The sequence below is a fragment of the Leopardus geoffroyi genome, chromosome B4 (assembly GCF_018350155.1).
Source record: "Leopardus geoffroyi isolate Oge1 chromosome B4, O.geoffroyi_Oge1_pat1.0, whole genome shotgun sequence".
NCBI lineage: Eukaryota > Metazoa > Chordata > Mammalia > Carnivora > Felidae > Leopardus > Leopardus geoffroyi.
Window position 1 is genome coordinate 58620298 of NC_059341.1, and position 24659 is coordinate 58644956.

At 38.6% G+C, this 24659-nt stretch overlaps 1 protein-coding gene across 3 annotated transcripts in view; it reads right to left on the bottom strand.

Annotated features, from left to right (window-relative positions):
• The window catches only part of BCAT1 (branched chain amino acid transaminase 1), a 107690-nt gene that overhangs the window by 16304 nt on the left and 66727 nt on the right, over positions 1–24659 (bottom strand). For all 3 annotated transcript variants that reach the window (XM_045466390.1, XM_045466389.1, XM_045466391.1), the window contains exons 6-10: positions 15797–15960; positions 10583–10725; positions 5474–5559; positions 2635–2775; positions 668–742 (exon numbers count right to left, since the gene is read on the bottom strand). In XM_045466390.1, the coding sequence (XP_045322346.1) occupies positions 668–742; positions 2635–2775; positions 5474–5559; positions 10583–10725; positions 15797–15960 (609 nt within the window). The remainder of the gene's footprint in view (positions 1–667; positions 743–2634; positions 2776–5473; positions 5560–10582; positions 10726–15796; positions 15961–24659) is intronic.

Here is a 24659-nt window from a genome sequence, read left to right on the forward strand (position 1 = left end):
CAGTCCTTTTGTTGATGACCCAGGATTACGTGGTACTTGATAAGCCTGCCTAGAGATATGCTTAACTGTCTGATGAGACACCACTGTAAACTGCTGCTCAGGAAAAAACAGGCAGAACGAGGTTAGCAGTAGAAAAAAATAGGTATGCACTGTTTTTGACCCAACAGTTACAATCTCAGGAACTTATCCTAAGGAAATAATCAAAGATTGCAGTGTTTGTAACAGGTAAAAAAAAAAAAAAAAAAAAAAACTGCCAACAACATACATGTTCAATAATAATGATTCTTTAAAAGTTATAGTACATCAATATCACAGAATTCAATTAAATTTTATACATGGAATGGAGAAATTTATTTATTGATACGAAAAAGCAAATGATTTGCTAGATGAAAAAAAAGCAGGTAACAAATCACATATGACTATTTTGTTAGAAAAATACTTCAAGAAGTATATTAACACAAAATATTTTTGAGATATCAAAAATTAACAGTGGTTATATTTCAGTGTTGGAATCACAGGTAATATTTTTCTTTTGTGCTTTATTCTACAAATTTAATTTGTTAACCCCAAATGGCAGTGTTTACTCTCTTCTCTCCACTGAAATATGATTTGGTTTTAGTTCTGATTGAAATAAGATGACCTTTTTTTTAAAAAAAGAAGCCCTTACCTGAATATCAGTCAATTTTTCCAAGATCCGACTTGCAAGTTTAGGACCATTCTCCATAGTTGGGATGTGTACAGTCTATGAAAGAATATCACAGGCATGATAATTGGAGGATATCCATGTATGCAATAAGTAAGACACTCAGCAATTCTACTGTATTAAGACAATCCCACTGAAATAAGGAACGGTACTATGATAACCTGATCACATATGCCAACCCCTTATGCCAAAGACTCTTTTTCTGTTCTGAATTTGAATAAAAACAAAGTAGCCAATGATAGTTTGTTTCTTGCCTACCAACTGATTTTAGGGCACAACTGGTTTATATGTTGGTCTTCAGGCTGATATGAGGAACCAAAGAGACCAAAGAGCTAGGGATACCTAAAATAGTGGCCAAACATAAAGAATCCTACCTCTTTCAGGATTCTGAGAATCTATAGGATGAATGATTGGCCTCCTTACCTAATTCTTCTGGCAGGGAATGAGAACTCGAAAACCTTTTGCCACAAATTAAAGCAAGTCATTGCAGGGACGTATATGAAAGCAAGTCTATGCCTTCACAAAATAGGCTTCTAAACCTATGTCTGTTCCAAGTCAAACCTCCACAGTGCTGGACAGCATCATTACACTGGGGGCTGAGAGATTTCCTGCCCCTAATTTACACTTGAGTCATGTCCATTCCTGCCTGGCTGGCTTGCAGGCTTTTGATAGTCTGATTTTAGTAGATAGCCCATGCTGTCATTCTTTTCTTCTTATGCTCTTTAGGATAATAGGGTAATTAGATGTACCTTTAGCTCTGCATGCCCTGTGAGACAAGACCAATATCAAAACGTTGAGCTTTATAAACTTATTTCTAGAGGTGAAATGATTGTACTTAAAAAATGTGACTTCATGACAACTTTAGTTCATTAAAAAAGTGGACCAATAATGCGTTTACCTAGATACTACAATAATGAAACACAAAACAGTAGCTTTATACTCAGTAAAAGTATTGATACATAGTAAAATAATTCTCCCTTGAAACAATCAATCTGTAGATGGAATCATGTTAAAAGCCACTCCTTACAAGCAAGTTCGAAAATCTCAAGCAATGAAGTAGCCACCATTAAAATCAGAAAAGGAAAATAACGGAGGAAAAATAATTATTTTATTTATCTATTTTCAATTTAAAAACCAATCAAGTTTGTATTTAATATGATTAAGTCAAGCCAATTCACATCCTAAGAATAATACCCACATGCCTTTAAGCTATAAAGTTAGACAACGATGTTAAATATCCAAGCTTTGTGATAAAGGGGAAAGCAAAAAAACAAAAACAAAAAAAAACACTACCACCAACAACAAAACTAACAAAGAGTGGAAATATACCACATATAAAATCAGGCTAATTCACTGGGAGAACACTTCTTCCAACCAAATGATTGAATTCTTTTTGGAGGATTTTAGTTGATGTACCAACTTAGCCAAATGAAAATTTTTCATAAAGTGGTTTAAATAGTAATAACAACAGAAGCAATAATAATAATAATAATAATAATAAATGTAGGAGTTAATCATTCAAATGAATTTTCCATAACTGTTTGCCATTACTACTCTAATAGTTTGGGAGTACTTTTGGAAACCAGAAACGGAAATCTAATTACCTGTAGAACCTTCTTAGCAAGCTAAAAGGAAGAAATAAGAATGGACGCTTATTGGCACATCTCCAATCCCTAAATTGACATAAAACAGATGTGATACATTTCCAAGGACAAAACTGACTCCCTCCCATACTGGAGCTTGCACAAAATTGCTGGAAAGATGAGAGTAAGTAATTTGGTAATACAGGTTCATTGGGACAAACTGCCAAGTTATTAAAGAAAAAAATCCTTTGCATCTTGGGTCCAACTACCATTTCATTCACACATTTAAAGAATTAAATTATAGGCAAATGCTTGGAAATGACAGGAGGTGAAGAGATTGTCTCTTACCTCACCCTTGTACAGTATATCAGAAACTGGGCAAACAACGCAGGCTGTACCCGAGCCAAACATCTCTCTCACTCGGTTCCCCTCCAGGGCTGTTGTCAAATCACCCATGGTGAGGTACCTCTCTGACACCTTAAATTCACCCTGTTTGGAATATAAAAAATAGAAATATTAACATTTGCAAGGAAAAGGCATGCAAAAAAAGCCCTGTCGTACTTAACCTTTCAACCTGACACTCTGAACTCAAATCATGTGAGAATCATCCTCTGAGGGAAAGCTGAAGAGAGCACCACTACCTTACTGGTAAACATGCTGAGGTGTTAAGCAATCTACTCCAAGGTCACAGCATCGCTAAACGAGATGATCAGAGTAAGACGATCAGAGTATAACGTAACACCATCACTATAAAATACGGGGTATATTTTAATGCGTGCCAGCTTTTTTGGCCTTTTATTTGTTGCCATGCCTAAAGTCTCACAAGATAAGGCACTTCCCATGCTACTTAATGTGTGTTCTATGTTAACAGTGTCTTGAACCCTATTTACCACAAAAGAGAACATATTCTTAGATAATATTAATAATTATTTATTCAGCACCCATTGCATGCCTCCTACTCTCATTTTTAAGGTGGGTATTATCATCCCCATTATACGGATGAAGAAATTAAGGTTCAAAGGGAGGCTAAGCGACATGTCTAAATCCACATAGCTAGTAAACGGCAGAAACTGAATTTGAACTCAGGTGTGATCTGACTGGCTCTACATTTCCTCCACTCTCTACTAGGTCTTCTATGGAGTGAAAACATAGACTGAGTTTAACTATCTGAACTATTTCATTATTTTAAAACACTGAAAGTATATTTGGACTTTGAGAAATTGCATGGGATATTCCTTTTTTTCCTCAATTCACTGATGCAGTTGTCTTTACAGCAGAAATCCCCTTGCTCCTCTTTAGTATCCCATTGGGTTGAGTTTCATCACAGAATTACTGGCATAACCTCATCAACTCTGCTGAACTATTTCAACATTTTATTTGCTCAAAGATAGGAAATTGGGGGGGAAAAATGCTGATGCTTCTAAACTATCTGCTTAAATAAATGATCTTTTGAAACTCATTCTTTAATCTGTATTAATTCTCATTCTTTTATGTTAGTGGTTAAGGTTCAAAGTTTGTCTCAAACTTATTAAAAAAATATTTACCCATCCTTTGTTGACCTTAATTTTTTTTAAGAAAATTTTTTTAAAGAAATTTTTTTTAAGAAAAAAATTTTTTAAAACTTACAGATCCACAATAGATAAAAATGAAATTCAGAGCCCTTGGCAAGATTCAAAATATTAGAAGAAGGCATCATGCTGTAAGTATCATTTGGGAGAGAAGGAAAATATGTCTACAACAGAAATATGGCTCTTTGCAAGTTTCAGTTTATCTCAGTCTGGAATTTCAATTATGTTGTTCAAAGGTAAATAAATAAATAAATAAATTCCAGAAAATCAGCCAAGTTAACTGAAAATGAGATGAGCTCTGTGTTCTGGAAAAAAAAAAAAAAAATCTCTTGTAAATAAACAGAATTGTTTTTCCTCTGCTCACCCTTACTTATCTTTGGACAATTTCCCCTGTCTGGCAAGTAATGGTAACCCCCCACATGCCTCTTGGCATTTATGTCTCACTGTTTTAAAATAGCTTTTAAAATAAATTACAGCTAAGGAGTCAAGGAAAAACTTCCTCCATAATAACTAATTTCATGCTAGCAAATCATTAGTGTGGGAAAGCATTTCCACTTGCAACTTGTCATCAAACCTTCTGTACTTGGTTGATTTTTTTCTTTAATAAAACGAAAATTACTGAGCTTCAAAAATACATCTTTCCAACTGCAAACATATTTAGGACAGGGCAAGCTGTTTGAAATTATACCAACAGTTTGTAAATGTCATGCCCAATGTGCCAGCCAGCATGTGGCAGTTGGGTCTTGTCTACTTCAGGGTTTTGTAGAATTATTTATAGCACATTTCCTTTATTTCCAAAGCTTTTTCCAGAGAAAGTATGGTAGTACTCTCCTAGGTAATATGTGCATTTCTAAACATTTGTCCTATTAATACTGTTTGACCACAGTATGCTCAAAGTCTTTTCATGTCCCATGGAGACCATTTTAACACATGGGTCAAAAGTTCCATCCAAGAACCTTTGCCAGATAACCAACTCATCCAATATTCATCTTGAGTATGTTATAAATGTCATTTCAATACCAAATGGTTTAACATGCTTGCCTGTGTCACACAGATCAGAAACTCTACTGAAAACAACTACATTTGCTTGAGTGTTTTGACTTTAAAATAAGCATGTATGTGAATTGGAGAGGACAGGGGGCAGGAAGGAGGGAGAAAATAGGCAGCCAAACTAATAAAGTTATGTTAGTAAACATTTATGTCAGTAAAATTCTTTAATTTCTGTGACTAGCATGGTTACACTGGAATAAATAGAGGAAGGGAAGAACTACAAATTATTGGAATGGGAAACAACACACTAGATTGGAAAAGTTCAAGCCTGGTGAAATGGAAGCACATGAAGTATAAACCAGGTGAGTTGGTAGGAGACACCTGCTACAGAGCTTGTGATTAGCACTAGAATACTGCTTCACTAGGATAACTTGCCAAACTGTTTTCTCTCTGCCCTTTCTATAAACAATACTTCTATATTGGCCTTACTGAGACAGTCCTTCTAGAAGAGTTCTTTCCACTCAAGTTAAGATTTAAAGATTAGATAACACTGGATGGAACTAAGCCGGGCTCATTTTGATGACTTTTTGTTTCATGCTTCTAAAGTGGTTCACGTGAAAGGCACCCACCCACTTGCGTGCCAGGTCCAGAATGCTCTGCCTCGTCACTCCTGGAAGAATGATGCCATCTAGCGGAGGAGTTGCCAGTTCTTCTTCTGTCAAGTAGAAATTGGAATATTTTCAAACTTTAACTACATTAGCCTTATATCAACAACCATTTTTTAAAAACTGTTTCTGGCAACTTTGCTAGTAATAAACATGAAGATGATGTCACTGTTCTGCCTTGTCTACCTTCCCAAATTGATTCACACTTCAAGTAGATCTTCATTAAAAAAATAAAAGCAGAAGAAGAGGAAGAGGAAGAAGAAGAAGAGGAGGAAGAGGAGAGGAAGAAGGAGACAAAGAAGAAGAGGAAGAAGGAGAAGGAGAAGAAAGCAGGTCACTCATCTAATCATCTTCAATTTATCCCTAACTAGGAAAAACTGAGATGATGTTCTACTAACAAATACTAAGAGGAAAGTTCTGAAGCTAAATTTACCTTAGAGGATTAACACTGGCTACTAATTAGAATCATGTAGATAGATCTTAGGAACACTGGTCATTACCAAAGCATGTAAGAATACTGTGGAGGAAAACCCATCCTCAAGAAGTGTGTATGCTTATTTAGGTTGGTCACTGCTTCCAGACTGCCCTTCATAGACAAGTCTGTTTATAGTGATTTTCAAACCTGGAGGCATATCCACATCAAATATGGAGATGTTGACTTCACCCTTTGAGATCCAAATGTTAATGGACTCAGGATGGGCTCGAGTATGTATGTGGCTAATAAAGAAAAAAGAAGAGAAAAAGAAATCCAAAACCCAAAACAAAACTCCATGAGTGATTCACAGAGAGCCAAGGTGAGACACTGGTCATCTTTGAGAGTGATCACATGCATTCCTAACCTACACAAGGGCTGGCATGGTGATCTGTCTATAATGGTCTGTGTGATCCGACAACCACACAAGCTCTCCTTACAAAAAATCTCTGGTACTCAACATTCTCTTCTCCTCCCCACGTCTGGCACCCAAGAATCTAAATCTAGTAAGAAACTTAAACCTTAAATCACTTTATAAAGATGTTGAACCTTGTAGCAGATGTGTTACTTATGTGTTTGCAGAGAAATATTCCATGTATGCTTCAGAGGATCACCAGGTAGCAAAAACTATAGAAATCACACTGGTATCTTTAAGTTCCCCCCAACCATTTTATTTTTTATTTTTATTTTCTTTAAAGATTTTATTTTTAATCTCTACACCCAACGTGGGGCTCGAACCTTCTGAAGAAGGACTTCAGAAGTCACCTCATACCATCCTTATTTTACAGAAAAACAAAAAGCAAAAAAACAGAGGCTCTGTAAACATAAATGACTTGCAAGATTGGTAACACTGGGGGACAGTCAGGATCATAACTTAAGTGGCCCAACACTGAGACCACTGTCCTTTCTTTTCATATACTGTGGCCTGGGTTCACCTGCTCCACTGTGGTTACATCAGACATCCCCAGAAAGCAAGCTGTCTGGAAGACCAAAACTCTATATGCATTCCTGTGTCCCTAAAACTTGGCATTGTGCCTGGCCTAGGGTGGTATGTAATAAGTGTTTCTGAATAAAAAAAATAAATAAATGAATAATTCTCTTTGCTAGGAGACAGCAGTATGATTTTTTTCAAGTTTGTTTCTAAAAATCATCTGCTGAAAACCGCTTTCTGGAAAGAAGAAAATTTGTTCTTGGCAATGTTCTTAGGGCTACTCTTTGTCATGTTTAGAAGTGTTGATCTCAAAATAAACCTGTGCTTTGCAATAGCTAGCTGGCTGGATACATAAGTGTAGGGATTTCTGTGTGTGTGTGTGTGTGTGTGTGTGTGTGTGTGTATGTGCACACATATACCCCACACATATAGACAAACATACTTCTAGTGCCTCCAAACTGGACCTTCCCTAAAGCTTGCTGAGCTCTAAGGCTATATCAAGTTAAATAAAAACAGCGGCCTCGCATGTGCAAGTGTAGTTCTGTGAAATATACTTAACACCCAAAACTGTAACCACTAGCCTAAGGTCAAGACACAGAACATCTGTTTCTCGGGTTGCCAGACAGAGATGATGACATGACAACATTTGGGTGAGAAATATTCATTTTCCTCTGCAACCACAAACATGCTTACAAGAGCCAGAACTAGCTCCAGATTGCCCAACATGAGGAAAACAGAGCCTACAAACACAACTTGTTTTTGACAAAGAAATCATTTTTAGGAGTTGAAGAATTTAGAAGCAATAACGGCAGGAGTCATCTGTGACATCCCAAAGTCAATTTGTAATAAAAACTGGGAATGTGGGTTTGTATGAGTGCCCAAGCACACACAATTATTATCTACTCAACAAATATACATTATCGAGGTAGGCACTGTGTGCAGTTGGCTTATCTATGCACTATGAATAAAGCAGTGAACAAAACTGATATAATTCCTGTTTACTTTCTAACAGGTAGAGAACAATTATTATGTTAAATAGTATGTTAGACTATGGAGAAAAAAAGGAAAAAAAAAAAGAGGGAAGATAATGAGGAATGCTAGGGGTCAGGGGGGAGGGAGTTTGCGATTGATTACGATGCTCGAGGAAAGCCTTAACTGAGAATGGGGTAAGTGGGCAAAGACTTGAAAGCAGTGACAGAGCAAGCCATGCCCACATCCCAGGGAAGAATGTTCCAAAGTCTGTAAATGCCTGATGTCTGAGAAGGCTCATGGGGCCCGAGCAGACTGAGCGACATCAACATTCACTGTCATGATCGTTCTCCCAGACTAACTCTAAACTCAACCACACAACTGGGTCTTATTCTCAGGACAGCTCCAAAGTCCAGTGCGAGACAAAACTGTTTGTCCCAACAGTGAATAGCAAATGTGTATGTTAAATTACTCACCAACACAGTAAAACAGAGAATCGCTGCTGTGTGATCTTAACACCAGGGTTGCTGTTACTAGAGCCAAAACCACATGGGTTATAGGCCAACCACCACAGATAGTTATTGTGCACAGCACTGTGCTGTGAACACAGATTATCTATGTTATATACCTTTCTGCAGCAGCCATCATGTCCCAAAGGGGCAGTGAGTGTGGGGGCTCATAGAAAGAAGGTAGGTTTTTACTAGAAGAGTTCTACTCATACCTCCAATAGGCAAAGTTTGTAAAAATCAGTATTTTGTTGATTTTCAACTCATTATACTTTGTATTTTCCTAAAGCCACATGGTGAAGTTAGAGTAGAGTTCTTTCAACGTCTTCTTTTGTTTTTAGCCTAAAGGTTATTCCTTACATTCTACTGACTTCTCTCCTGGTACTGTCCAAACATTTATTGCATCTCTTGTCCCCTTACTTCAAATTTTATTTGATATGTTAGGTGAACACCCTCAAGATGGACTAAAGCTATCTCAGGCAACGATAATGTGAATAGCAACTCTTAAGGTCTTGTATATTTTGTAAGAGTCAGAAGACAAATTCACTCATTTCCATTCTGACCTTTAAAAGCCATGGCAGAAATGGTTCATGATTATTGTTTGGATAAGAAGTAATTTTTCACCAGGACAAGTTTCTTGTGTTCTTGGTTAAATCATGGAGCTCTGATTCAAACTGTACTTAAATCTTGACATCTCCCACCCATAAATAATGATGGTACCACTTCTGTATGATGTAACTGTTTTTGTTTAGGGTTGTGTGGTTTTCTTTTGGGGGTGGGGGGGGCAAAGGCGTTGGAGTGGGCAGGTGGTGCAAAGAATGAGTTGAATCAACCTATTGTCTCCTAAATACAGAGTGCAACATTGACTGTCATCTTTCAAGCATAGCTTTAGAGGTAGGTCATAGGCAATGACTCAGATTTAGAAATCACGAATATTCCAGTACAAATTTTATTTTTAAATAGTGCCAAGTATAAACAACAGGAATGGAAGAATCAGCATGACCTGTATCTGGCTTTTCAGATGCCAAGGATTACCAATGGTCAACCCCAGGACAAGGTGTACTCACCATACCTTCTATTTATTCTACCTCTGACTGGAATATAAGGCTCATCTTACTAGTTTCTACAACTAATGCTCAAATTAGTGCATAGCTCTGAAGTCAGCCACATGTGAATCACCATTTTCCAACATTAGTAGCCAAAAAACAAAAGAGCAAGAGAAGTTACTGTAGCTACCTCAAAATAAAAATTTTACTTAAAATTTTAATTGAAATGAACACTCAGACTTAATAAGTGTTTGGGAACTTTTTCTAGTCTCTATACTCAGTACTGTGAAATGAACAGCATAAGAACATAAACAAGCCTAAAAAGATAGTTAAAATTTTTTGTGACTATTAAAATTCTAATGGAAATAAATGCCTTTATCTGTATTTTTCCCCATGATTGGCCATTTGATCCAATACCATCGACATTGCCAATGCTTCACTAAACCTCTATGGTTTCTGCCAACTAATTAAAAAAAAAAAAAAAAAACAGAAAAGAAAGATAATGAGCATTTAGGATATTTTAGGTAATATAGAAATAACTGGTTTTTATAGTAGATACCTATTAACAGTCTTGAATGAACCAGAATCTAAGTACAATCCTAAAAGGGACGAATTTGTCCATAAAAATAGTGTGTTTTAATCAAATTGAGCTCCAGAGTAAATCTGGAGGGCTCCTGATATATTATCAAAATATGTAGAAAGGGCATCAGTTGTTAAAAGACTTCTAGCAAGAGAAGACACTAAATCTCATATCAGTAGAATCAGTAGACGATGCTTGTTATTACATTTTATACATATAGTATATGGTGAATTGATCTGAGACCTATCTCCAAATGCAGGGGATTTCAGATAGAAAAGCTGTTAAGAAGATGGCAGAGGGGATAAGGCTACGAATCTTCAAATCATGGGGATTTAAATTCCTTAAGTTGGCATCTCAACCATAAGCACATCTAGAGCCAAAAACCGCAACCAAAACCTTTATAAATTCTGTAAATTTAAACTCATTTCTACTTGAACAACAAAGCACAGTGGTCCTTAGCCTTTGGACTTGTGCTACTTATTCCTTGTTCCAAGGTCCTAGTTCTTTTCCTTCCAGCCCTATTGAAAATGACTGACAAAGAACAAAGAGCTGAAATCTGAGTGCATTACCTCCATCTTCATTTATCCAGTAAAGAAAAAGATTCATGGTTCCAACTTCAGTTATCTGATTATCCTCTCCATACAGCCACAGAACCTGCTGACAGCTGTTTTCCACTGCTTCACATTGGGCAAAAAGGGATGAGCCATAATTCCTTTTAAGAAAGAGAAAATATATTGATTATGAATATACCACTCCCTCATCTTTGGTACCAATCTGCATGTGCATGTGATCAATGCACATCTCCTTTATGTGTGCGCGCACACACACACGTATGTATGCACATATATTCTCTAGTTAACTGCCTAACGTTAAAGGAAACTCATTAGAGAAGCTAAATGATCTAATTGCACTCATTTGAGAAAGAACACAGCAAAATACAAACTTGAAAAGTAGAGATAATGAAAAGAGGTAAATAGCTAAGTTAATGATAACAGTTAAAAGTATTTTTCACATTCCAAGCAATTGTCCATGAATTATTTCATTTAAATCTCATACCAGTACTATGAGTTAGCCAAACTTGTATCAAATAACATTAAGTAGTAGAGCACCAAGCTGTGCTCTTAGTTGAGACCTTTCAATGTACCCAAGGAATAGCTAATGCCCAATGCCTAAATTCTCCAAAGGGTGGGACAAAATGTTAAAAACCCTGATTTTAGCCAAAAGTATTCCAAAAGCCCATTTTTCTCATCCTGCACTATTTATTCAAAATCAAAGGAAGACAGGGGCGCCTGGGTGGCGCAGTCGGTTAAGCGTCCGACTTCAGCCAGGTCACGATCTCGCGGTCCGGGAGTTCGAGCCCCGCGTCAGGCTCTGGGCTGATGGCTCAGAGCCTGGAGCCTGTTTCCGATTCTGTGTCTCCCTCTCTCTCTGCCCCTCCCCCGTTCATGCTCTGTCTCTCTCTGTCCCAAAAATAAATAAACATTGAAAAAAAAAAAATTTTTTTTAAAAATCAAAGGAAGACAGTACATCTTCCTAGGATAGCAGTTTAGTTTAGTATTTTAAATGTATTATCTTTTGGGCGCCTGGGTGGCTCAGTCGGTTAAGCGGCTGACCTCGGCTCAGGTCATGATCTCGCGGTCCGTGAGTTCGAGCCCCGCGTTGGGCTCTGTGCTGACAGCTCAGAGCCTGGAGCCTGTTTCAGATTCTGTGTCTCCCTCTCTCTCTGCCCCTGCCCCACTCATGCTCTGTCTCTCTCTCTCAAAAATAAATAAACATTAAAAAAAAAAGAAGTATAATTTAAACACAAGAACCATATTCATGGCAGCTATCTGCCATTTTCAACTACACGGCTTGCCTTCCCATTAATATTCTCTTTGGCCCTTCCTTTGGAGCCAAGTCATTCTGCTTGGGGTGACAGTCACAATACCTCGCCCTGCACAACTGAATTAATGGATGGACATGTAACCAGGCTGCTCACATAAGCCTTTCTTATTCACTCATTCCTATTAACGCAGGCACTGGACTGAGCCAGCCAGGCACACCTTGAGTTGGTTTTCTCACTTGCAACTCAAAGAGTATTGACTAATAACTAAAACATCCTAGAAAAACGATGAAAAATGGGCATTATGCTATATAGGTATAGCAACCTGAGTCATGAGGTTTACTCACATCAAAGTAATACAAGATTCATTAAAAGACCTTCAAAATGCAGATAATAAAATGTAAATTTATTGGTGCACCTGGAGATGATACCACACTTATACATAGGAGGATTTTATTTAATGAGCATAAAATTTAGGCCACCCATATTCAGAATTAGTGGTAAATAAGCAATAAGTGGAGTTAAAATTATGAATACGTTTTAATAACAACAAACAAGGCTTCAGAGGGGAGTCCAATAGAAAGAGCACAGGTTTGGGGCCAGGAGGCCTCCATACAGCTCTTGTACTTCTACTATTTGGCTATGTGTGAACTTAAGCAAGTCAGTTGAAATTTTTGCCTTAACAAATTCTTCTGGCAAGTGCAAATACTTTCTTTGTATACTGCATAGAGTTATGCAGAACAAAATGAAACAATAACAATAAAAACTAGGAAACAGTTTATGTGAGCCTCTTATATCCTAATGAAATTAAGTTTTTTTTTTTTAAAAAATGACTTCTATTTTAATTGACTTCTCTCTAGTTCATAGACACAACCAGTGAGATTTTCCAAATCTAAAAATAATTGATTTCTCTCATAAAATGCTCTTTATTAACATTAACAGAATTTTCACAGCATGAATAACTAGCCTTTCCAAGAACCTTCTAAACACACACTTTTGAGGGTGTTGGTTGAACTAAAACCATGATTCTTTGGCATCATGAAGCTACTTGGGCAAGAAAGAGAATTTAAAAACCTCAAGTGTTTCAGTATACTGAAAGAAAAAGGGGGTTTTACTTGTTTGGTGCTTATTTGACTGATTGATTACTATATTATATAGGTAGTGTTTTTCCCCACATGAGTTTTTCCTCAAAATTCTCCCTCAGGTGTAAACTGTATTATTAATATCCATGGGTCATGAATACTTTGATAATATATTTGGGTTCCCTCTCATGTGCTGCCAATATTCAGAAAAGAAACACGTCTTTGGAAAAAGAGAAAAATGAAAAAGTTGGAAAACTGTCTACACAGAAAATTTTTAATTATAAGTGGAATAAATATCTAGGAGAAGAGATATTAAATATATCTCTCCAAAAGAGTAAATTCTCTTGTGTGAAATCCAACAGATTGCTCTTAAGACAGGGTCCAGGAGGGGCGCCTGGGTGGCGCAGTCGGTTAAGCGTCCGACTTCAGCCAGGTCATGATCTCGCGGTCCGTGAGTTCGAGCCCCGCGTCAGGCTCTGTGCTGACAGCTCAGAGCCTGGAGCCTGTTTCAGATTCTGTGTCTCCCTCTCTCTGACCCTCCTCCATTCATGCTCTGTCTCTGTCTCAAAAATAAATAAACGTTAAAAAAAAAAATTAAAAAAAAAAAAAAAAAAAAAGACAGGGTCCAGGAGATGAAACAAGAAAGCAAGCCTCAGAATATCAACTATTGTCTATTGACAGGATGCTTAGTACCTGCCAGGCAGGGAACTGGGTACTTAAGCCCATTATTTTACTGAATCATCTTACAACAACACCAGACTTTATTATACTTTTGAGGACTTAGAGGAAGAGGGTACTTAATTATGTAAGATCACACAGATTACAAGCGTGTATGACTCCCATATCTCTGACTACCAAGCCCACGTTGTTAACTGCTAGGTTATAACACATTAATTGGGAGCTTTCTATAGGTTGACCACATGGTAGTAGGCACTTTATATTATCCCAAGTAATTCTCACAGGTAAGGTGGGTATCACTGGCCTAACTTTATAAATGAGGAAAGTAAAGCTTAAAGCAGTTAAGTAACATCCCAAGGCAGTTAGGTTAAGCCAGGTCTATCTGACTTCAAAGCTTGTAGTTAAGTGCCAAATCAGAGTACAAGACAACAAAAAAGAAAGAGGAAAAATTAAGATAGAGTAGAAAGAAGGCAGCAGGCCCCATACTTTCCAGATTAAGAAACTAAGAAATTGGGAATAAGACATTCCTACGATGGAGGACCTTCTTCTAGCTCAGTGCTTCTCAACTTTGGCTACACATTAATATATTCTGATGCGAGGCTACAGAGCAGACCAAACAAACCAGAATCTCTAGTCGGGGGACCCAGAGAGTAGTAGTTGGTACAGCTGATTTCCACACTAACCACAGGTGAGCACTGTGCTACAACTCTCCCGCAGCTGTGTGCCATTGTATTACTTCCCTCACTTATGTATATTTAGATATAAAATAATATTACTATCGCTGGTGGCTTCAAAACAGGTGGAGTAATCTTAGAAGTTAAAAAATCCTTCTTTTCCTCAGATTCACTTAGGAAGCAGAAAGTTCTTCAGCTTAGGAGAATCCACAGCTATTTAATAAATTCCAGTTAACTATAGAGATCCTAAAAATCTTGGAAGGTAATTATTGAATTAATTGGCTTAGAGAAGAAGCAATAACATATAAATCTAAGGCTGCTGCCAAATGTCTCTGCCAACCAAATAGGTTAATACTAACTGCAAAATCCTGTGTTTTCCTTGCACTTCTCCGGGTAGAGAGCATAGGAGCTTTAGAACCTCTTGGAAACAACAGACAGATATAAGTTACTGCCTCCCACTTGCCATTTCTCTTTTATTATTATTTTTATAATATTTATTTATTTTTGACAGAGAGAGAGAGAGAATTTTTTTTTTTTTTTTTGTAGGAAAGAAAAAAACGGGCACCTGGGTGGCTCAGTCAGTTAAGCATCCAACTTGATTTTCGCTCAGTTTATGACCCCAGGTTCATGGGATCAAGCCCTGAGTCGGGCTCTGCCTGGGTGTGGAGCTTGCTTAGGATTCTCTCTCTCCCTGTGCTCCGCCCCCGCTCATGCTCTCTCTTAAAAATAAAAATACAGAAAGACTATAGAGGGTTCAAAGCCAGCTGTCAACACCTCTCTCACATCCCAGCAGCGTGTCACTGAACGCTCCCAGGGCTCCCAGAATCTACATGTTTTCCCACAGCCCAGAAGTTGCCACCGAGTCACCTCCCAGGACTGCTGCTGCCTGTGTCTGTGATACACATCAGCACTTGACGCACACAAAGGAAGAGCCCACCCTGGTTAATCCGGCTATTCTTGTTCACCCAGAGGGGCATTCTCATGTCACGGCCAAGTCCACCCCTGAAATTGTCTAACACTTTTTAAATGCTCTTTTATTTCCAGCCAGCTACATATGGCCAATGAGACCGGCCTGACAGAGCCAAAGCAGGGCTGTCCCTCGGCCAGCTGGCAGCAGGTAGGGCTACAATCTGTGGCAATGAAGACAGCACTTGAGTGAAGCGGGCACCTTCCCCAGACAGGACTCCTTGGAGCCAACTGAGAGCCTCTGCCCCAGCACCAGATGCTCTTTAAGGCCACCTGTCCGCCTGCAGCCAGAGACACAGCCTCCGGGGACAGTTCATTCAGAGCATGCATGCTGTTCCTGCTCTAGTCCCTTCTTCCAGTTCTTGCCTTTGGTTCTCCCTTACAAAGGGTCACGGGTTTATCCTTTAAACTAGCACAATTCAATACTGGAGAGTAAACACAAAGCAAAAAAGAGCATTTCAACTTGAATATTAATATATGTACCTGGATTGATGTGGGATGAAAATAACTCAGTGGTAGTGAGGGGCTCTTTCCTTTAGATAGAGACACAGATTTACTTACCCTCCCATTTTGCAGTCCCCAGTCCCACCTTTCCAGGCTCTGACATACTTTGGATTGGCCCACAGGGACACAGGCTTAAAGGTTCCACTTGAAAAATAAGGTCCCACTGGGCTCAAGATTACAAAGAGCAGGGCTTTGGTAGGCTTCTTGACTCCAAGGGAAGGCTAAAATAAAATAAAAGTACACATGACTGTTAATTTAAATGTAGACAACAGTCGTAAAGTCTAGAATAGATCTGTAACTACCTCCCAGAGGGGCTGTCTAGGCACAGGCGCTGTTCCTTCTAAAGTTGAGTTACACAAAGCCAGATGGTCTTTTAAGAAGAGAACACAAAGAATGGAGTGCTGAAGTTTCATGTTGCTTTGCCTTCTGAGTCAGGATTTTCGGGAAAAAAGCCAATTTGTCAACTTTTTTTTTTTTTTTTTTTTGTGCGTGAGTAGGGTTTTAAGAGGAGAGGTACCTTTTTGACAACTAGCTATATAACACCTTGCAATGTTGCACTGATTGGGAAATGAAAAAGGGAAGAACCCAGACGTGACTTTAGTCTGTGGAGAGGAAATGTAATATTTGCTTTTTTAGTTTCCCCTTCTATGTTCACTGACTACTGCTACTTCAGGACATGCCAGGGCCTCCAGCAGGTGGCGGGCACAGGTGAGTGTGCCATTTCCACAACTGTCACAGGAAGCAGACAGCAAGAGTGTAGCCTCCTTAGAGACAAAGATACCAGAGGAGATAAATATCCCCCTAAAAGCCAGAGAATGAAGGATTCAGGAATTGATAACGTGAATGACAAAGATAGAAAATGGTCTTTCCCACAAACACTGGAAAATCATAAGCCAGCAATGCAAAACCATATAAAGATCTCCAGCATAAAACAGTTTTCATAAGTAATTACTGTCAGTTGTTTACTAAGGAGGAAAACTGAAAGACTGAAAGCCTTAAGGGCTATGTATTTTAAAGGCAAAAAAAAAAAAAAAAAAAAGGGCTACTGGGCTATTCTATGCAATTCAAGACCACTGGAAATAAGAAAACAAGTCCAGGATTATTACAGTCTTGGGATATAAAACACTTGTGTCCAGTCTTCACTAGAGTCTGGTCTGACTAGACGGTGGTAAGAGTCTGTCATGGACAGAATAAGAAGAGACTCAATTCCAGCTGATTTTGTGGCTTTTGTTTTGATGAACTAGCTAAAAGTGGATTTGGGGGTATTTTCTTCTGAATTTCATTACATCTCCCTTCTATTACCTACTGGCCCAAGGCCCCTCACTCACTACTTATGGCCAGGTCATCAAAAATCAGGTAGGTAAAGGGGCGCCTGGGTGGCTCAGTTGGTTGAGCATCCGACTTCGGCTCAGGTCATGATCTCGTGGTCTGTGAGTTCGAGCCCCGCATTGGGCTCTGTGCTGACAGCTCAGAGCCTGGAGCCTGCTTCGGATTCTGTGTCTCCCTCTCTCTCTGCCCCTCCCCTGCTCATGCTCTGTCTCTCTCTGTCTCAGAAATAAATAAAACATTAAAAAAAAAAATTTAAAAGAATCAGGTAGGTAAAATATTCACAGACATTAAAAAAATGTGTCTCTATATGTGCACACTGATGCCATCTAAAAGGCATGCAACCCTCAGAAAATGGGAACATGATTCCATTTGCACTCCATGTGAACATGAGACCAAGAAAGGCTTGGATGACCAGAGTCAGCAAGCAACAACAGATTTTGGTGTTTTACCTGTCTGGATTTGTTCTTAGTTGGGGCTGAACAGGACTCACCTACCAATAAAGAGTGAAGAGCTTTAAAACTTCATTTACCTTTTTTATTTCAATGTTTGGGACAGAAAACTTCAGAATAATAATACAAACCTGCCTTTCTTCTCAGCTTTGATAAAAACTGACTATCTTATCTCCACACTTTATTTACCTATCAGTTAGGTAAATGCAATGATATTTTCATCTCAGAGGAACTGTGAAGATTAATATATTTTTTTTAATTTTATGAACCCTCGTATTGAGTAATGAAGAGAAGCTCCCCAACAGAACTTAGAAATACAATCTGCAGGACACATCTTCAGTCATTTATCTATCTTCTACGTTTCTGAATGAAATGGCTTATTTGCGGGCAAACAGATAAGCATTTTATTAGAGAACACATAAATGTCTGGGCTTTTTTCACTCTAAACTCATGTATTTTTCGCAACCTGCGTTATACTAAAAGCAATAACTCATCATCACGAAAATACTGGTGTGAGTTAATTTTCATCTTCCTCATTTCCTTCCCTGACTTGAAATGATGGGTAAACTTGCATTTATTCCACTAGGTGGTGGTGTAGAGAGCACAGATGGAAATGGAATAATCCTATGCGTTAAATCTATTTCTGGAAAAAAAAAAAATCAATAAACCTTTAAGGAACACTTTTATTCTTAGCAAGCAGGTAAATTATAGACTAGAATTTTCCAATGTTGAGAAAATGTGGTTATGTGTACTAACATTTTATTTTCTGAAATTTAAGCAAAGTCAATTCATGTTTTTTACAAGTACTTCAAGTACTAGTGTTGAGCACAGCTTAGTCACCTTCATCCTTAAATGATTACTTATATTGATCGTCTTCTCATGAAAAGAACTCTGCGACTTTACTGCAAATGGTCACACTGCTTCAAGAGTGAAAATAAATAAAAGTTAACTGCATCAGGAAGGGAGCTTTGGGACTGGGTTTGCTTCTACCCTTAGGAACCTTTATTTGTTTTCTCTGAATTCTCCCTTCTATCCTGGAAAGCAATTTAAATTCTGTGCTATTGCTGCAATTAAGAGTAAGTTCTTTTATAATATTAATTAAATGGCAGTAAACACACTTCTATGATGACAAGGTCAGTCTTCTATTCAAATAAAGCAAAAAAAATAAAGCACACAAATAAAGAGAAGTTATGAAAGACCACATCTGATAAGTAATGTAAATCAGTTTCATTAAGTTTCATTTCCTTATGAACATTGTTGGGTTTTTTTAAATTTTTGCTAGTTTCCTGGATTATTTCAATATATAAGGAATTGAAGATGGCTTTAAAAAAAAAAAAAAAAAGGCCAGGGGAAATGGAGAATATAAAATCTCATAGAGGTAAAGTATGTAACTTCTCAAGGGACCACACTGACTTAGGTTGACATTCTGATGTGTACCAAAAATACTCATCTTACTTTATATTATACCTCACAGATAAACACATAAAGGTATTCAATGCATGTATATTTTGCACAAAATAACAAGACACTTGGGTGTGATGGAAAATAAAGTGACATGTTCCAGTGAAAATTACCACTTCTGAGTCAGTCAGAAAATTAGTGCATAAAAAGACAGGATTTCAGAGGTTATGTGAACGATGGCAGGAAGTGCTTTGAGAGCTGAGAAAGGTACTATTAGTCCTTGTGGCGTGGAAGGCAGAGAAGCACAGTAGCAGTGTGGAAACTTCAGAAAAATTGTTGTTGTTTTTTTAACATTCATTTATTTTTGAGAGATAGATCGTGGGTGGGATAGGGGTAGGGAGAGGCAGACATAGAATCTAAAGCAGGCTCCAGGCTCTGAGCTGTCAGCACAGAGCCTGCGGGGCTCAAACCCACGAAGTGTGAGATCATGACCTGAGCTGAAGTTGGATGCTTAACTGACTGAGCCACCCAGGCACCCTGAAAAATTCTGGTTAAGCAAGACAAATACGGGACAGAAGAAATAAGATAATTGGGAATAACAGGGACATTTTTCAAACAGAGTGGCATGACTTTTTTAATCCCCAAAGGATCCTAATTTATTTTAGAGGAAAAATGGTAAAGAATATTGGATTGAGGGGCTCTATAAGAGATACGGAGAGGGCCAGTGGTTCATGCAAAGCTTTGAGCACGTGAGCCACAAATTCATGACCTTTTGGCAGAAAAAACTAGTTGGTCTGGTGAAAGATTAAAAAAAAAAAACAAAAAAAAAAAACCTCAGTAATTACACAGTTTTTGGTTTCTAAGACATTTCACAGGTTTTACCTTATATGATCAAACAGTCCTAAAAGTTAAGGGTTATAATTCCTGATTTTTACATAGGCTCCAAACAAATGATTTGCCCAAGGTCAGTTATTAAGCTCTAGATCTTCTGCTCTTAGTCCAAAGCTCTTTTTGTAGTATCGAAACTTAAAACAATAAGTGAAGGACCCAAGATTTCTTACCCTAGAGAGGGTTCAAGCCGGGGCCTCACTTCCTTTCACCTCAGCCTTCAGCAGGGCCCTCACACTCTAGGCACCCCATGCTCAAACCACACTGGCCCCTTTCAGTTCCTCACTTTTCTGCCTCTACATGGTTTCCTGAACTACTCCACCTACCCAGAATTCTCTCTGCTCCCCTGTTATGGACTGAAATGTGTCTGCCCCCAACACTTATATATTGGAAGCCCTAACCCTCAATGTGACTACTTTTTGAGCTAAAGTTTTTAAGGAGGTAATTAAGGTCAAATGAGGTCAAAAGATTAGGCCCTAATCCAACAGGACTAGTGCCCTTATGAGACGAAGAGACATTAGAGCATGAGCTCTCCACTCCCTCCGCACACACAGAAGGCTCTGGGAGGACACAGTGAAGTGGACGTCTATGGGGAGACCTTACCAGAAACCAACCCTGCTGGCACTTTGATCTTGAACTTCCAGCCTCCAAAACTGTGAGGAAATAAATTCTGGTATTTGAGATGCCTAGTCTGTGGGATTCTGATATGGCGGCCACAGCAGACTAAGACATGCCCTCTCTTTCTGAAGTAATATAAATCCTTCAATCTCAATTTTTACTGTGATTTCAGAAAATGAGCCCTCTTCACAAGGTTAGGTGCTTGTGTTACATGCTATTACAGCACCATGTACTTCCGTACATTTAGATAAAATGTCCATCACACCTTCTTACAAATGCTTCTTTAATTCCCTACCTCTTACAAATCTGTACACCCCATGAAGACCATTTTTGTCCCCTACACAGAGCATTGTACATTGTTATACCAGGTTCACTACGTTTTTGTTCAATGACTCTCCATCTTAATAAGATGTTGTTTATAGAAAGGGGTTGTGAAAACAACCTAGGGGACTTATTTGCCATATTTGAATTATTTTGATTAAAAAAAAAAATCTGATGCTAATCCTTGTATGTTGCGCTGACACCACAGAGAAAATGTTCTTTTGCCCCCTGATTTCCTTTAGTGCTGGCCTCTAAACTAACAGAATTTATATGTAGACATTCAAAGAACACCATGGGAAGAAGCTAAAGTCCAGAATTTTTCTGAGGCTTGCTCCAAAATGGGTAGAGGATATCAGTCCTGGTCAAATAGAAAGACAGTATATATTGAACACTTGACAAAAAGAAGGTTAGCACTTCATTCTTTTTTTAGTTTTTAAATAAGAATGATCTTAAACTTTGGGGTGCCTGGGCGGCTCAGTCAGTTGAGCGTTGGACTTCAGCTCAGGTCATGATCTCACGGTCTGTGAGTTCGAGCCCCGCATCGGGCTCTGTGCTGACAGCTCAGAGCCTGGAACCTGCTTTGGATTCTGTGTCTCCCTCTCTCTCTGCCCCTCCCCTGATTGTGCTCTGTCTCTCTCTCTCTCTCAAAAATAAACATTAAAAAAAAAATCTTAAACTTTAAAAAACACACAGTTTAAAAAAAAAAAACCTAAAGATAAGGAGAAAACAACCAAAAGAACACCTACCTGTCATGTCTAAAGTTAAACACAATGATAGTTCCTGCTCACAGGGTCGGTGTAAGAATTAGATAACCTGTGGAAAGCACCCATAACCTCATCTTGTTCAAGCATCCAACAAGTAGCGATTGTTATTGCTTTTATAAATAATCATTTATAACTGGTAAATAAATTCAATACGTACCAACATGCAGGGCATGAAGGTGACATTAAGATGACTGTAGACGGGACCATGGAACTACATTCAATGCTCAATGTTGGAATTGTGGTGAATGAACACTTAGGAAAAAGGATCATTATACCCATATCTTGGGGAATACAGCTTGGTTATATTCAAAATCAATCCGAAAGAGAAATTTCAGCATGGATTATTAAACAAATGGTCCAGAAAATTCAATAGAGAAGTACCCAGGAGGAGCCAGAATGAGTCACTCTTTAGAAAAACCACACTTCATTTCCCTTTGTGAAATGACTTGATGGGGGGGGGGGGGGGGGGCGGGGGGAAGGGTTGTCAAACTTCAGGCTGCTTCCTGTTTTCTAAAAAATTTTATTGGAATACATGCATTCATGCATTTATGTGCTGCCTACTGAAGTTTTTGTGCTACAAAGGTAGAGACAAGAAGCTATCTGGCTTCACAGGGAAAGTTTGCTGGCCCCTTCTCCAGAGGACAGGAAAATGCTACACGTACATTTTCCGTGTACCAAGAATGGCCTCAAAACCAAGGTCCCCTCACTGACCTAGCCTCAAGCGCTCAGACTTTGACTTTGTGATTCCATCCAATTTGGTTCTATTGTCTGGGCCAAGCACACAATGGGCCCAGAATAGAGAGACAGTTTAGACCAACACAGGGAGTTGACAACTACCCTGAGATGCTCCCCAAATAGGCAAGTCCCAACCCAGCTGACCAAATGAGAAAGAGGATCCTGAGTGGGCTGGTGCAGGGGAAAGGATGTTACACTGAAGGGAGCCCCAAGAATGGACTACTGGATATGGCAAATGGAGGTCCTTGGTGATCTTGACAAGCATATTTCAGTGGGAGTTCGGGGGGCTGAAAGGCTGAATGTCATGGATTCGAGAGAGAACAAGGGGACAGGAGGTTATGAAGGGGAGTATGTACAAGTCTTGTGGGGCATTCTGTGACACAGTGGAGCAGAGAAACGGGTGTACTCTACTTCTGTCACCTTTATATGGTCACGTATCACTGCCTTTCAGTACTGTCACCCTCAGAAGTAGAACCATGACAAAGGTAGAGCTTGGGAAATCTTTTGAATGTTTTAACAATCAATTTTCCCTTTTCTCTGGATAATTCCATCAGTTTAGAAATATGCCATTGTATCTCCCATCTAAAACAAACACATTCCCTTTACCGCATGTCCCCCTCCAGGACATCCATTTCAGCAAGGACCTTCGTGTTGCCAAATCTAAGAGTCAGTCCTTGGACCTCACTTCACTGGTCCCGTGGGCAGGATTTGCCAGAACTGATCACTGCTTCCATGTCCTTCACTCGCCTTCCAGTTCACCAAGCCCTCTTGTCTTTCTTTCTACCTAGCAGGCTGCTACTTCTCAGACTTCTTAGCTGATTCCTTTTTATCTCCCCTTCTTCTAAATGCTGTGGCTTGCCCAGGACTTAGTCCTCACCTTCTTTTCATCAGTGTCTACATTTCTTCTCTTAATAACTTCATTCCAACCCTTGCCTTTAAAGGCGTTTTATGTTAAACACTAGAATGTATGACTTAAATTCCAAACACTCCCCTGAATTTCAGACTTGTAGATCTACCTACCACTTGGTAACTTGAGCTTAAGTTACCATGTCCAAAACTGAACTCTAGATTCTACCCATCATCACCTCCAACAAATATGCATGAAAAACCTTTTCCCTCACTCTTCCCCATCCCAACAAACGGTCACTACCCAGTTGCTCTGACCCAAAGGAAAATTTGACCTTTCTCCTCTCATATTCACATCCAATCTGTCAGAAAATTTTGTGAGCTACAATAAATATCTTTGAAGATATGCCTTCATGTGAACTAGGGGATATGTCTACAGCATAAATTCCTTGAAGAAAGCCTGCACTCTTAAGATTCCCAAATTTAACTATCTCATTTTATTCAATTTACTAATAATAGTTCTTATGTTTGTCCTGATCAACAGGACACTAGCTGCATAAATTATTCTGCCATATTTCATAGATCCTAAGATGTTCATTTTTCCTCACACTAACATGTCTGAAATCCAGGCTCGGCATTTTACAATTCCTTTTGGCTCAGTACACTCATGGTAAAGCCGGCATTACCAGACTTGGAATTAGCTGTTCATACTGATGGTACTTCCAATGGCTTATGGGCATTGGTGATGTCATACGTGTTAATTGTCATTTAAAATGTCTTTAAAAAGTTATGGTATGACTTGGCCCTGAAAGAAAAATTATCGCAGAGAAAGGTGCAAATACACGCAGGGCATGTATTTGATATTAGTGAAACAAATATCTGTATTAATATCAAACACCTGCAATTCAATATTTTCCTACAAAGCAACAACCAGTCTTCTCATGGGACCCGCAGTAGGAAGACATCCATATGAAGATAAATCTGTGTTAGCTTTTGTTATTAAGATATATGCAAAAATAAAAAATGCCTATCATAAGCCAAGCAGCACAACTGATGGCTGGAAGAATTGCAGATGTTCTCTGAAAACACACATTTAAAAAATAAATAAAAGGCTGGTATGATTAATTCATGACTCAGGAATGTCAGGAAGGTACTGCATCATAGTTTAACAATGTTTTCCATTTCAGTGCATAAAATAACGGGGTGACATATAATTTATGGCATCCTGTATCCAATTAAGTAATATATATGTACGATGGAATGCCTTGCAGCTAAGAAAGTGGATAAAATAGAGGTAGATCCATATGTACTAATGTGGAAGAATCTCTAAGACAAATAGTGAATACAAAAACAAGAATACAAACCAGAGTGTTCATAGTATGGCTGCCATTTATGTAGAAATGAGAGAGAAACAAACAAGGGAAGAGGGAGAGAGAGAAAGAGAGAAGGTACAGCTGAGGAGCCAAACACAGACTTCATCTATGGGAAACTTAACATATCAACAGCTGGCATTGTAAATCAGGCAAGAAAAGACAGACCACTCAATAAATAGTAATGGAATAACTTGGC